This window comes from Aquila chrysaetos, chromosome 7 (assembly GCF_900496995.4).
Source record: "Aquila chrysaetos chrysaetos chromosome 7, bAquChr1.4, whole genome shotgun sequence".
NCBI classification, from domain to species: domain Eukaryota; kingdom Metazoa; phylum Chordata; class Aves; order Accipitriformes; family Accipitridae; genus Aquila; species Aquila chrysaetos.
This window is the reverse complement of record NC_044010.1, coordinates 38,129,371-38,144,302: the sequence shown is the minus strand read 5'-3', so window position 1 is coordinate 38,144,302 and position 14,932 is coordinate 38,129,371. Positions and strand designations below refer to the sequence as shown.

The 14,932-nt window shown below is 37.9% G+C and overlaps 1 protein-coding gene across 23 annotated transcripts in view; it reads right to left on the bottom strand.

Moving 5' to 3' along the window:
* Positions 1 to 14,932, bottom strand: part of CASK (calcium/calmodulin dependent serine protein kinase) — a 243,228-nt gene that overhangs the window by 77,823 nt on the left and 150,473 nt on the right. For 22 of the 23 annotated variants that reach the window (XM_030019535.2, XM_030019539.2, XM_030019537.2 and 19 more), the window contains exons 7-10: positions 6,148 to 6,323; positions 3,834 to 3,956; positions 1,344 to 1,427; positions 196 to 295 (exon numbers count right to left, since the gene is read on the bottom strand). In XM_030019535.2, coding sequence (XP_029875395.1) covers positions 196 to 295; positions 1,344 to 1,427; positions 3,834 to 3,956; positions 6,148 to 6,323 — 483 coding nt within the window. Of the gene's footprint in view, positions 1 to 195; positions 296 to 1,343; positions 1,428 to 3,833; positions 3,957 to 6,147; positions 6,324 to 13,048; positions 13,223 to 14,932 lie in introns of those variants that run through there. The other variant, XM_030019559.2, reaches the window with a different exon arrangement.

Sequence of the window (14,932 nt, the reverse complement as noted above, 5' to 3'; positions counted from 1 at the left end):
ACAACTGTGCAGAGATTTTCTTCATTTTCTGCAGTCACTAACACCATTAGGACTGAAAACTACTTATGCTTTCCCATTTAAACGTTAACTTAATATGCAACTTTATGAAATGAGAAATTAGTAAATACTTGGTACTCTAGTCAGCACAGAATTAAGACAGGTTGACTGCAGTAAATATACTTTCTGTTAAAATACCTGAGGAGGTGGGGTCTTCAGAGAAGTCTGGCAGCTCTTCAGGGGGGTCACCATAGAAGGAGTTGAATTTGTGGCTTGACACAGCTGCTAGTACTGCCCCCTGAATAAAAATATCCACAAAGTCTAAATTACACAAAGAAGGATAATGAAACATTTCCAGACACCTTGGATCACTCGGTCTCCTGAGGTCTTTCATGTGGCGACCTTCTCAGTGAAGAATAAATAAATTTTATAGTCTTCAGCTCTGCTTCACTGTTACCAGTGACCATATCTAACAGAAGATCTGGTCATACACTACTCTAATAAACAGTAAATATATTCTTTACGAGAGGATTCATGAGAACAATTCTTTATGGGAAAGCATTTTAAAATAATAAGTGTGAGGCATACATTCCCATAGTACAATGTAAACAAAAGAACTAATTTATTGCTCTTTCCCCTCTTACCTAGACTGGATGGCTTAGCAAGTATAAAAATCCACGCTTTAAAGCAACACAATATGTTGTTATTTGAGAAATTGTCAGAATCTGACACTGACAGCGCTAGGATATTTGACATCCATAATATGTCTATATGAAAATGTAATAATCCCAGAATGAGTGTTACGTGGGAAGTTACAAAGCCAGAAAAATGTTTATCTGCTCTGACATATTTACTTTTTCAAGTAAATTACAGTTTAAGCACTCAGGTTTTAATGTCTTACAGTTGTGGCAGTAGGCAAAATGGACAACAAATAATTGCAGGAAACATTCTGCAGAACAGTGCTTCGGATAAAATGGTAGAAAACAAATAGCACTGGTATAAAAGCTCTCAGGAGACTAAATATAGTGGCCTCCCCAGGAAGAAATCTGGGAAAGATCTGAAACTGCGCTAGAGCAGGAAAACAGGTGATATTCTAAAATGTCCTAGCTAACATTTTAATGAAAGCATTACCTGGACATACAAACCACCTAAGAGAAAGTGCTGTTTATGAGGAACACCCTTAACAAGACACCATTGCAATAAACAACTGTGAAGGCCTGTTTCAACTTTTTATTTTATTGCTGACTTCAGAGCATAGATTTCTCTTAGCACTTTAAAAATGAATAAAGTATCACACAAAATTCAAGTTACATAGTTATATTGTTTTAACACTACATTCATTTTACCTTTAGTTTTCGTCTTGCATTGAATTTTCTCAATTGTTCTACTGTTTCTGGAAGATGAATCTTGTATGCATAGCGATCTCTCTCCTTAAAAAACCCCGCAAAAACAAAACAAAAGAAACATTAAATACAGGCTCTTAATATTCTCTCGACATTAAGAAACTAGGCAAGAAACGTACCAGCTAGTAAGTATCCTAAGGAGAATGAGGATTTGTTGCAACTTAAGGAAAACTTCAAGAAACTGAGAGGGATTAAGATATTTTGAAAGAATTCTTAACTTGGGCCAGGGATATTTTATTTTTGTAATTTTGTTTCCCATTTTGTAGTAAGACCCTAGCCTTTTGTTTTACTCTTGTGCTGTTAGTCAGTCTGTGGCTAGCATTGAACTTTGAAACTGGCAAGCACAAAGTAGTTCTGCTTCTTGGGATTCACAAATCCCAGTGAAGCAATGTGGTCAAGCACTCTTTGAATGGGTGCTTGATACAGAGCAGGAAGTGCCAGCTCGATGGCTGCTGACACCAGGTGCAAGCTTACAGGAAGAATTCTCCATTGCAGATGCAGATGAAAAATTTGCCAACGAACAGCGGATAGTGGGGGTGGAACTTGCAGCACTGACTACTTTCTTCCCCTGCCCCAAATCATCACAGAAGCTACACACACTTATTAATTAAATGTAAATGTTTATCACATGCATCTCCTGAATCAGAGTGAAATCACTGGCAGAAGTAATTCAGTCTCTTTATGGCACTAAAGATGTCCCTGTCTCATGCTGTATTTGGCTGCTATCTATAAATGGTTTAGAAGAAAATTCTGAGTCAGCAGGGAAGGCAGTTTATCACAGGCAAAAATAAGAGAGGACTGACTGACAGAATGCTGGCCTAAGCTTGGAAACAAAGTTGTCTTAAACTAAATCTTTCTCCTTGCTTGTCTTTCAACAAATAGTGGAAAGATCAGAAAAAGACTACAGACATCAAAAGTGCTATGCTACATAGGAAGAACTTGCATATTTGCATTACAGAATTATCTTTTTTAAAAAGCCTAATCAGCTTAGTTGCTCAAACAACAAAAAATGGCAAAGTTTTCTGCCAAAATAACCCTCAACAAAACCCTTGCTTTGGCATCTAAATATGGGTAAGCTCACAAAATGAGGAAAAAGTCAAATTACAAGCAGGTAAAACCAGATCACCTATGTTTACCACAAACTCAGTCACTGGAGTATGATCATTTGGGATTCCCAAACATGGTGCTCATTCCTATGCTCTTTGAAATATTTGATGCACTATGTATGCCCCAGATGAACAGACAGAACTTCGGCTCCTTTCGAGTAGAAAGGTTTGAACCCACAGTTTCCCAATATTCAGAAGAGTGCCTTAACCACTCTCCAAGAGTGCACACTCCTGCCCTCCTTTTATAAGCTAGACCATTCTGCAGCTTGGAATACAAGTGTCAGAGCCAGAAAATAAGCAGAGAAGTGGAAGAACAACTCCATTCACTAGTAGTTAGACCATTTACCTGGAGGAAAAACATATGAGCCTGTGCTTCCAAGGTTCTTTTTTTGTGGTTTTGGTTTTTTTGGTCAATATTTGTCTAATGTAGAACATTTAAACAGCCCAGGAGCAGACATCAGAACAGCACCCTTTCCAAGTAAGTGCCCTGTTTAAGTTAATGATATTATGACTCTCCCTACCCTGGGCCCACACTACAGAAAAGTAGAGGATAACAAAGAAAAATAGTTGATTAAGCAGTTTCTGCCAAAGAAAATACAATGCTCTGAACCAGTACTTGCTACCTTTTAAATCTGCAACACACCCATCATTCTCCAACTCCAATGTTTAGCACAGCCTATTAATGGGACTACTGAGAAGCTAGGTGTATATTCTCCTGCTCCTGTTGTTAATCTTCTGTTTCCAGCAACTACTCTTCCACTGGCTCAAAATGTGTTGTAAATTCTGCCACCACTGCAAAATAATTTGATTACCAGCTGCCATACAATTTTATGTAGTTACAGCAGCCTTTGAGCAACACACCACTACCTACTTCCTTCACTCTGGTGGGATATTTCAGGAGTCTAATGTAAGAAAGCAGCACAGTTAAGTAGCATAATGCACTGCAATAAACTGCAAGGCTACATGCGTAATATGAAAGAGGCCTAGTTATAACTGAGCAAAGACGACATCAGAAATTACTCCTCTGGAGTTTGAGAGCCGCAGAAAGACGCATGAAGACCTTCTTCATGCTTTATTCTACGCAGCCCTACTCCCTGTACTCTGATGCTGCCGAAGATGCCTAAGTGAGTTTGCTCTTGCTGTTAAGCAAGAGTTCAAGTCTGGCAATTATCAAAATCTCAGGCTCTAATCTTACAAAGCATTTAAAACATATTATCACACATTTTGTACAATGTCATGCCTACTTTGAAAAGTTCAAAGAAAAAAAGAAATAAATCTTTTTCTCCCTTGAAGAGGAAACTGGTATGTAAACAGCTGCTTTTACTACCTTTAACCAGGGATGATTCAGTGCTTCATATACTGTTATCCTTTCTGCTGGATCCAGCATAAGCATGCGACGTACCAGATCTTTGGCACTTTCAGAAATATGGCTCCATTGCCTAGGATTCATCTGATTACAAGGAATAAAAAAGAAAATACATTAGTAATAAGAATATAGAAAAGAACCTACTTTTTATGTAAAGTAATTGCAGAGATTTAACAGTGGTTGGTATTTGTAAACATTTTATTATAGTAAAAGGAAGTTTCTAAGTTTTTTAATAACTTACAAAAATTGTACATTAGTTGCTATTGAAATGGCATAAAAAATTGAAAACAGTGAGCACTGTATCACATAAAAGCTGACATATCCTTGGTATTATCTTATAATTACAGTATAATTTTCTACCTATGCTACATTTTCTTCAGATAAAAGTGACCCTTCACTAGAAAAAGAAAAAATAATTAGGCTTTGTCTGACCGTTAACTATGCCTATGATAAATTTAGAAATTAAATCTACTCCTGAAATCAGTATAAGGAATGGCATGACTATCTATAGCAACCCACAATTTCATGCCAGGGTTGCTGAGTAAGAAGGTAGTAAGCTAATGCCTGTTGTGAACTACTCTGGTCCTGTCCCACAGGTATCATGGACAATGGCTCTTCCCAATAAATTCCTTTCAACTTTACAACAGTTAAGCATCTTCAGCCACTCAGGTAGGAAAGCATACTGACATGTGATCAACTGTATAAGCAATTGCAACACTTTTTAGAGCAAAACTGTGTCTTTAGGAGAAACAATGTGAAGGATGATTTAGAATATATTTTCATCTTATGCATATGTAGGTTTATGTCCAACTGGTCAAGATGATGGACACTCGATAAAGCCAAACTAAAGTAAGAAAATTCTTTCTGTGATGAAGGATTCTATCCTTAAGCTATTTCTAATATTTCTTTAATTTATGAAGAGCTTAAGTTTTATTTAAATGGTACACTGCTAATTTTATAAGGTACTAAATGAAAATTCAAAACTATAACCAGACTCTCTTCAATGTTATAATCTCTTCATTTAAAGAGGTCCATTTTATTTAAAATCAGTCTTTACGAAAAATGATGGCTTTAAATTGGAGCACTCAGGAACATTATATGGCTATGAAATGCACATTTATAGTTGTGATTTGTCATTTCTTTTTCAGCTCTAATGAAATGAAGGTAATTGCAAATTTGCAGCAAGACTGTTTTGAAATCATTACAGTATTTTCACTGAATAGACATATTATTGTGGAAACAGGAACAGAAAAGGAACTGAGAAGACACAATGTGCTGGCCATGACTTTTTTTTAAACAAAGAAAAGTTAACTTGTACGGTTCCAGAAGCTTTTAGCTGCTTAAGAGATTCCATAAAAAAATCTTCTGTAAAGTGAAACTGGAACGCCTACCAGTCTATGTAATCCCAAAGCTAATGCCATGAAGAAATCCTACTGTTTTTAGCAATACAAAGTTTAAAGAATGAAAAACGTGCTTCTGACCAAGTGCAGTACCACTGCTGTCACTTAAATTTTAGCAGACTACTGTTAAATTCATATAATAAAATACTTCCTAAACCATATTACAGACAATCAGGCAGTTTTAGAAGTTTCCACTCTTAATTGGCTAATACACAGATCATGTATGAGCTTGGTTGCAAAATAGAGCAAAACTCATCTTAGACAAAACCGCAAAAACAGTGAAGTCAAAGCTTTAAATTTATCTCCATAATGGCTCTAGGATGCTTATGTTATGAAACACGTTTATCTTGCACGCACACCAATTTGCTTTCAGCTGCAAGTGGCTCGTTTTGAATCATCAGCTGTACTTCAACACATACTGTACTAAAAAGAAAAATGCATAACTACATTTTTACAGTAACATGCATTTTGTTTTAAACAAAGGCAACTTGATGACCAGCCTTTATGATAGTTCTTTTAGTTGATTAAAAATATTAAATGATCCATAAAACTAAGGTAAAATACAGTATGTTATACTTCACAGCTAAACCTTATGTAATCCTACCAAGCCCAATGTATAATTAAGGGCTAGTTGTTGCACCCATTTATTATTTCATCTGAGTAAATATTTCTGTATTCTAATTCCTAACTTTGATAAAAAACACAGCAGGAACAAGATAGACTGGAGAGAGAAAATCATCTCTCTTCCTGTGTAACACAGACAGATTTCTATAAGCTTCATATTTAAATCAGCCTAAATACAAAAATCAAATTCCAGAAATTTTACCAGCAAAGCTCATCTCACTGGAAAAGGATTCAGGTACACTGTCATTTACCTTGTATTTTCCTTTAATAATGCCTTCAAATAATCTTTCCTTGGTTCCATAAAAAGGCAAACAACCGCTTAGCAGGATAAAAAGGATCACGCCACAACCCCAAACATCTACAGGCTTCCCATAAGGTTCCCTTTTTACAACTTCTGGGGCCATAAAATGAGGTGTTCCTACACGTCCTAAATGGAAATAAAAACAAAATTGAGTCAAGGTGATGTGTGTCAAACATGGAAATGAAGAACATCACTGCATTAAACTAAAACAGTTTTAATAAGTTTTGTTCATAGGTTAAGCTTTTAACACAGTTATTTTTTCCTTAAGTTTAATTTTTTTTAAATATATCCAGTAAGGCAAATCAGTAGTTTCCCTTTTGCTTGATTTATACTTTTATAAATTGAGGAATATTCTATCCTACCCTGCAGACTGTGAGACAAGACTTATATATGAGCACTAAGATTCTTCAGTGAAACATGCCATACAAAAGTAAAAATATCAATTTGGACAATCTTTGAAACAGGAATTACTTATCCAGAGAGCATGTACAAAGACATTGTAGAGTTCTAGTCTACACTGCTTACTTGAAAAAGCTGCCTGTAATTGGCAAAAGCATAGTTTGGTCTGATGCTCTGCCCAAACCTTAGCCAGTCTACTGAAACTGCCAACAAGAAAGCAAATACGTTGTTCATTTATTTGAAGTAGGCAATATCTTACCGCAGATAAAAAGATAATGCAAATTTGTTTCACAGAGTGCTTTCAATGAGTGCCACACAGTAACGGTTCTGGGACAGTACTGATTTTGGATTGGTAATGAACGTACACTCACGGAAACAAAACATTTAGTACCAACTAATCTTTTGAGTGGATAAACTGATTAGAATGACTTAATTCCATTTCTATGTAACACATTAAGCCAAATAAAAGCAACAAACATTTTACCTCTCCCTATAAATGTTTCCCATTGTAAAGAGGTTTGTTTCCACTGCAAAAGGTTTCTAAGAATCAAGATTTGAATGCTCAGGGCATTACTGATACTTACAAACACTGTAGTCTTTGAACTACCCTGTTTCCACCAAGTACCAACAGAAGAAAAAACCCACAACTATAGCAAACTGTTACCACTTGTACCACCTTCATAAATTATTCTTGCTCACTGATACTACAGCGGACTTCCGAGGCTCAATTTAATGCTTGCAGCACCTTTGTGCTGGCTAGGAGGGTTTACAATGCAGCCTAGAGAATTCAAGGTGTTTGCACGGCACGTATTTAGTTCAGTCTTGTCTTGTAAAAAGACTCTTGGTAGACTAGCCTATCCTGCACTCCATTTGAATGCGAGTTAGTTAAGTCACAGCACTGGTAACAAACACCTACAAGACTATCTGGCAGTAGCTTAGTCAGTAAAGACCATCCTTCATGTATACCACCTAATGCAGGAATACGATCTGACCATGTGTGCTGGTTTTGGCTGGGGGGGCACAAGAAGTTGGGAGGGGACACAGCTGGGACAGCTGATCCCAACTGACCAAAGGAATATTCCAGACCATAGGACGTCACGCTCAGCATATAAAGCTGGGGAAAGGAGGAGGAAGGGGGGGACGTTCGGAGTGATGGCGTTTGTCTTCCCAAGTCACCGTTAGGTGTGATGGAGCCCTGCTGTCCTGGAGATGGCTGAACACCTGCCTGCCCATGGGAAGTGGGGAATGAATTCCTGGTTTTGCTTTGCTTGCATGCACAGCTTTTGCTTTACCTATTAAACTGTCTTTATCTCAGCCCACGACTTTTCTCACTTTTACCCTTGATTCTCTCCCCCATCCCACTGTGAGGGGGGTGAGGGAGTGGCTGGAAGGTGCTGAGTTGCCGGCTGGGGTTAAACCACGACACTACGCGCTGTTAACTAGTCCCCACTCACTCCTTTTTGCATCTACAAGGATTAAAAAACTGACAGAAAGATGGTAGTTTTTTCACCATACTGTTCTTAAGGAGAAACAACACCATTGTCAAACTTCTTCACCTGCCTTTGTGTTAAACCTTTTCATTCCCAGTTTATGAGGTGATCCCTCTGCCAAACAAATGTTAGGAATCTGTCTGTGACAAAGGAATGTTACCTCACCACTAAGCTAGGCTGGCATCTTAAAAAGTCCATGCAGTCTAGGCTGACATGATAGCAAAGGGGCAGTTCCTTCCCAGGCTAAAAAGAGTAAAACAGCAAGATGCTGCAGGTCCAGCTCATCCCTTTTATCACTGGGGGAAAAGGAACGATATTTACTCTGGACAGAGAAAGAGAGAGAAGGACATGGGAAAGATTACTAATTCTTCTTGTTGGTTATACACAGTTTATAGGCTTACGATATATTTTCCAGCCTAAGTGATAAACCTCAAAGCCAAATCTTCAAGATCACAAATATGAGGTAAAGAATTATCTCCTTAGATGATGCAAAGTCTCTCTCTTTTAGATGCCAGGTGTGGGGAAGGGAAGGAAAACAGAAAAAATTTATATCCACTATGCACAAGTTGCTGAGAACTCTGTTTTTTTTTCCTTTTTTTTTTTTTTTTTTTTTTAATGTGCCTACAAATCTGTATCTCCCAGGGTTTCCTAACTTTTTTTCCCCTAAGACGCCATTTGATGACAGCAAAAACATCAACATTTCCATCTCTGTATCAGGCTATGCATTACATAAGCAGCAACACCTGCCTGATCAAACAGTATTTGTGTATCACTTCGACTGCTTATGTGACATTAGTGGTATGCATACCACAGTCTGGAAATCTTTAGTACAGACGACATCATGCAAGACCGCAGAGCAGCCTGGCTTACCGAAGTGTTGTTTATCTCAGTGGTAAACTTCCTGGCATTTGGGTGCAGAGGTACTCATTTGCAACTTTGGAGCAGGTATAACCTTTCTTACACATTGAAAAACACATTTCTGGTAATAAAGATCGTTTAAATCTTTTTTATCAATACAAATGGAAAACTGTGCATACTATGAAGATTCTGCCTTCCTACCAGGCTTTTTAATTGCTGTTATGAAATCTGGGAAGTCTAGAGAAAAGTGATTATTCAAAAGACAAACAGCAGAAATCACTAGAAGACAAGATATCATAAGAACAAAGCAAGCTGTTTAAAAGAGGCATTAAACTTCAGGGAGATACAGAGTAGTCTGGATCAAGTAGCTAATGAAACTAAGAATCCTATGTATCAAATGCTTTCTAAGTTGATTTAATGTGTATTTCCAATAATCGTGTGCCACTCCTCTCAGCTCGGGACCTTCTTTGTGTTTTAAGTAAAGAATTGCAGAGATGAACATGGTAAAAAAATTACCATGTGCTGTGAGAAGTAGACATAAAGGTTTGGGTTTTGGTTTGGGTTTTTTTTCGCCAGTGCGGTTGTCTGCTGGGCATTTGCAGTACAGTGAAGGCCGACCTATAGAACATCCTGTTCTGAGGAAAAGGAGTACTTGCAAACAATTACCCATCCTACATTTTCTCCTATGGTGTAAAATAGTATATTTAGCAGCTACACATGCTACATAAGCAATGCAATAGCATTGTTGGGTGTAGGTGTTTAGGTGTCAAGGTGGTGGCAGTGGGGGGGCTGCAGGGGTGGTCTCTGTGAGGAGAAGCTGGGGCTGTCCCATGCCAGACACAGCCCGTTCCAGTGGATGCACTGCAGGGCACAACTGAGCACAGCAGCCAAGGTGGTGGTGCCTCAGGGAAAGTGTGTGTAAGAAAGGGAAAAACATTGCCCAAGGTGAGAGCAGGAAGAAGTGGAAAAGGTGATCCAGGTGCCCCAGCAGAGGTTCTCCTGCAGCCCCCGGAGAGGGCACGGTGGAGCAGGTACGCCCCTGCAGCACCTGGAGGACCCCACACCAGAGCAGGTATCCACCCTGCAGCCCATGGAGGACCCCATGCTGGAGCAGGTGGATATTCCCTGAAGGAACTGAGGCCTGTGGAGGACTCATGCAAGAGCAGGCTTGTCCTGAAGGACTGCAGCCCGTGGGAAGACCCACGGAGAAGCGGGGGAAAAGTGTGAGGGGGAAGGCACGGTAGAGAGGGGCTGTTACAGACTGACCGCAGCCCCCCATTCCCATTCCCCCTGCTCCACTCGGGGTTGGGGGCTAAGGGAGTCAGGAACAAGAGAGTGAAGTTGAGCCTGGGAAGGGGAGGAGAGGAGGTGGTGTTTTCATTTTTGTCTTTGTTTCTGACTACCCAAATCTATTTGAATTGGCAATAAATTTAAACTGGTTTTCCCCAAGACAAGTCTGTTTTACCCGTGATGGTAACTGATAAGCAGTTTGCATGTATTTACCTTGACCCATGAGCTTTTCCATCCTATTTTCTCCCCCTGCTCTGTTGAGGAGAGGGAGTGAGGAGTTTGGCCCGTAGCCAAGGTCAACCCACCACACGTGGTTATGCTGGTATTAACATACAGAATACTGATTAGATGGGAAAAATAAGATGAATCTTCCTCCAAAGATACAGCTTGTTTCTTTCATTTTTAGTTTTCAAATATCACCTTACCCAATTTAATCATGGGCTGTATAAAATAAGTAATCTACAGTGTCAAGAGAGTATTAAAAGTGCCTATTTTTTTGCTTCCTTCTCCCCTTCAGCAAATAATGTTTCAAATTAAAATTACTTTGCAGAAGTTGATAAGCAAGAAAAAATCCTTCATTATTTATACACACTCATAAATATATGCAGAACAGAATAGTTTCTTGAAACTGAGCATTAATCAGCTTCTCTATATTTTGCAAAGCAGGGTCTTGATGGTAGACAACACTTTCGGATTTCCTTTCCCCCTCCACTTCCTGACGACAGGGTAAGACAATACAAAAATACTTACAAAACTACTGAATATCAACAAGTAGCAAACATAACTTGCAACAGTATGCTTATCAAAATTACAGACAAAACATAATATGCAAGCATTTCTTGTGCAGTAGCCATCCACTGCCAGCACTCTGTTCATTATCAATGACCTTCATCATATTATAGTTATTTTTCATTGACACTTTTTTTCCTAACAGAAAAGCTTCTTGAGGTTTATTTCCTACTTTCTATGTGACAATAGACAAATTATAGCCTCTTGATACTTCAAGATTCCTATTTTGCTTTATCTGGTGACCTCACATCAGAATGTGAGGCTGCATGTTTACTTAGTACTCGAGTGCCCTTAGAGACAAACTGACACAGAAGTTATGGTTAAAAAACCCTGTCCCTGTCTGATGACCCCAAATTTTCTTTCTCCTCCCTTGGAAGTTAAAGAACTTAGATCACAGGCAGAAGAACTCTGTCTTCGTTGCCCTGGTTCAAAACCAGCATACCATAAAAATCCACTTTAATGAACTGCTTGATGTTGAGCAGAAGGAACATAGACTAGTTCAGTAATAGGTAACATTAAGACCCCAACAGACTGCTGCTATAAACTAGTTGAAAAACGGATGCTACTTAATAGCATGCTGAAAAATCAGTACTACTAAACCTTAATACTCACTTTTAAATTTAAAATGAGAACTCCATAAATACAAATCAAATGAGAAAGAAGGCTAGGCTAACTTAATAAAATCCTGCCATTTACCACTCCTAGATTATAATTAGTGAAATAATTACAGAATGATTTGGTTTCATAACCGTTTTAGTGTAGATTACAAGATCCTGATACTTTAGACAGGGGGGGCGGTGGTGATGGTGGAAATCACTATTTCATATACATGAAAAACCAAACCCAGAACAAACAGAATTAATTAATTAATTGGTTGAAACCGAACTGTCCAGTTAAACAGGATTAAAAATTGCATATATATGGGTATGTATGTATGTATTAGAAACTCAAAAAGGCTAAAGTAATTTCTAGGGCAGCTGTCATCCTCGTGACAGCTAACCACTTCACTGGGTTCATCTAAGGAGCAAATGATGATTTTGAGGTTATTCTAAAAACTGACCTGAGCAAGAACTGCTGAGCTGAGCATTCCTGCATTTCTGGGCTGCACTTAGCTCAGCAAAATGAACGGAGTGCACACATGAACTTACATAGATAGGGATTTTGCCTATGTTGCAACTACAAGAACTGTAAGGTGAATATCAGTAACAGGATAAACAAAATCTATAGACAGCAAAGTTTTCTAAAATCATGGATACTCACTGCTCTTTAGACCAAGTATAATTTTTGCTGGACATTATCTAGAAAATTTGCCTTCTAAATATGTTCAGTGTAAAATTTCAAAATTGTTGTCAACAGTTCAATTGTTTTAAAATATTTTAGAAGCTTTTGAATTTTCTTTGGTGTTTTGGGAGAAGCTTTGCATCTTTTTGGAGCCAGTGTGAGAAAGAACAGTAAGCACAGGCATTTTTTCTTTCTATAATAGATAACTTCTGCCTTCCAGAGGTCTTTTATTCTCCAGCATATAAGAACACTCAAATGACTGCCCATGAAAAAAATAACATTATTTCAATAAATATGCATGCATGCATACACACATGCTTTAGTTGTATCTGTATGTGAGAAGACATTGTATGGAAGGCTAGAATAAATTTTCTGTCTATGTGCTTCTAGGTTCTTCTTATCTGTTCTAGAGTAGCATTAACTGAAAATCATCACTATATGAAGACTCAGCAGTGGTATGTATTCAATGTGATACTTGCCTCCATCCAATTCATTGTAAACAAATGCCTACAAAGTGTTTGCTGACTTAGGAAGCACTCAATGCCTGAATAGGTACAGATATTCGACATCTTATTTCTAGAGGTAAGCTTTCTTATCAGCCAGTTTTGAGGCATGTTGGTAGTCTGGATATTTATAAAATTGCTAATTTTGCTGATTTTTCCTGTGGATAAACAGAGAGCTTCAGTCTTCAGGTGTTGTCAATCTGATATCATTTACAAGCACTAAAGATAAATTTTGACTTACCTTTGATAATTTAGTTTCTATGACTCTTTCCATATTATTCCAGACAATAGGGCTATGCTTTCCACAAGAAGAAGAGTATATACAGAGACCCAATCAGATTTTGTCATCCCTAAGGCAGGGGATTGATGACCAAGATATCAGAAGGAGAGTCTTTCAACAGCAGTAGTATCTGAACGATGTATAAGGAAACAACTGGAACAAATAATTTTTAGGAAAAAAATGTGAGGTACTAATAAACATCACCATCTGACCTCTCACAATAGTGTAATAAGAAATATGTTCATAAATTAAGGAGTTTCTAAAAGAGTGGGACATCCAGAATAATGTGGAAGGAATCGAAGAATCACACACAACGGATCAGATAGGTCAATACTTTACTACTTTTAATTCCTTTCCACATTACTCCAGACAATAGAGATGTTTAAAGCAGGTGTACAGAGAAGATGAATAGATTTAAAAGAAAAAAAAAAAAAAAGAAAAGAAAAAAAAGGCAATTCAGCTTCAGCACAGAAGATTGTCTGAAGAAAATGTATTTTAAAAGATGCATCAGCAGACAACTGGACAACTGGATATTAGTGTCCAGAAAATGAACAACGCAAAGATCACATGTTAACCAAATTATAATAATTGATTCAACGGCCTTTTCAGCCATAAAACTATGATGGAGGAAGTAAACCTAAATTGACTTTTAAACACATTAGCCTCCTGCAAGCACTCTCAAATCGACCCAGATGTGAAATGGAATTTCTGAGAGACAGCAAACCACAGTTGTATCTTTTAAACAAAACAAAGTCTATCAGAGGCAAAGCTTTGAAGAGGCTCACATTTTTTTTATTTTTCAGGGGGAAAAAAAACCCCCGTGAAATAGTGCTCTTGCTTTGCAGAGAAAAGAAACACTACCATTTAAGTGAAAGAATAGTACTAGTGTAGGATCTCAGCCTACAAATGTTCTCCTTGGAAAACAAAAGAAAGATTCGCTATATCGTTGAGACACTGATGATGAAAAGGAAAAAAGTCTATGCAGTGTAAAAAAACATTTCAAAAGTATGATTTTTAAACTGGGGTTTATAAAACCACCAAGAAGATCCAGTTTGGTGAAACACTGGAACAGGTTGCCCAGAGAGGTGTTAGATGCCCCATCCCTGGAAACATTCAAGGTCAGGTTGGACGGGGCTCTGAGCAACCTGATCTAGTTGAAGATGTCCCTGCTCATTGCAGGGGGGTTGGACTAGATGACCTTTAAAGGTCCCTTCCCACCCAAACCATTCTATGATTCTATGATCATTTTTACATTGATGGGAACAAAACAAAAATAAGGAACTTAAAAGATCCACCCCCACCCCAAATTCCATAGTCTTATTTGCAGGGAAATACATGGTAATGCCTTCCTTTGCTGTTTTTGTAGTAAGTCTAAAAGGCTAGCTGATGAAGAACCAAGAACACTTGATATTTATGTGCTGTACTTCTATTAAGAACATGTAAGATGTTTTCCAGTAAGATGATAGCAGTTGTGTTAGGATACCTGAAGATACTACAGGATTCCGAAGCAATTTAGGGGAGCTAATTAATAATAAAATCAATACTGGACTGGATTAGCGTCATGGCACCTGTGACATTTTGCTGCTAAAGGTAAAAAGTGAAAACCAGTTAACTATCCATAGATAAGACTTGACAGTTAGTATAGAACCTCATACCACTTAGGTCTATACAGTTATCTTATTTTGCACTAGTTGAAACCAGGAGAAAATAAGTAGATTAAGTGAAGGAAATAGCACTTGTGGACTCAATGGCTTTTGTTCCTTCAGACTTTTATATGATATGATAGCTAAAAATCCCAAGACTTAGCATCCAAGATATTTGATATCTGATAAATCTGATGTCACA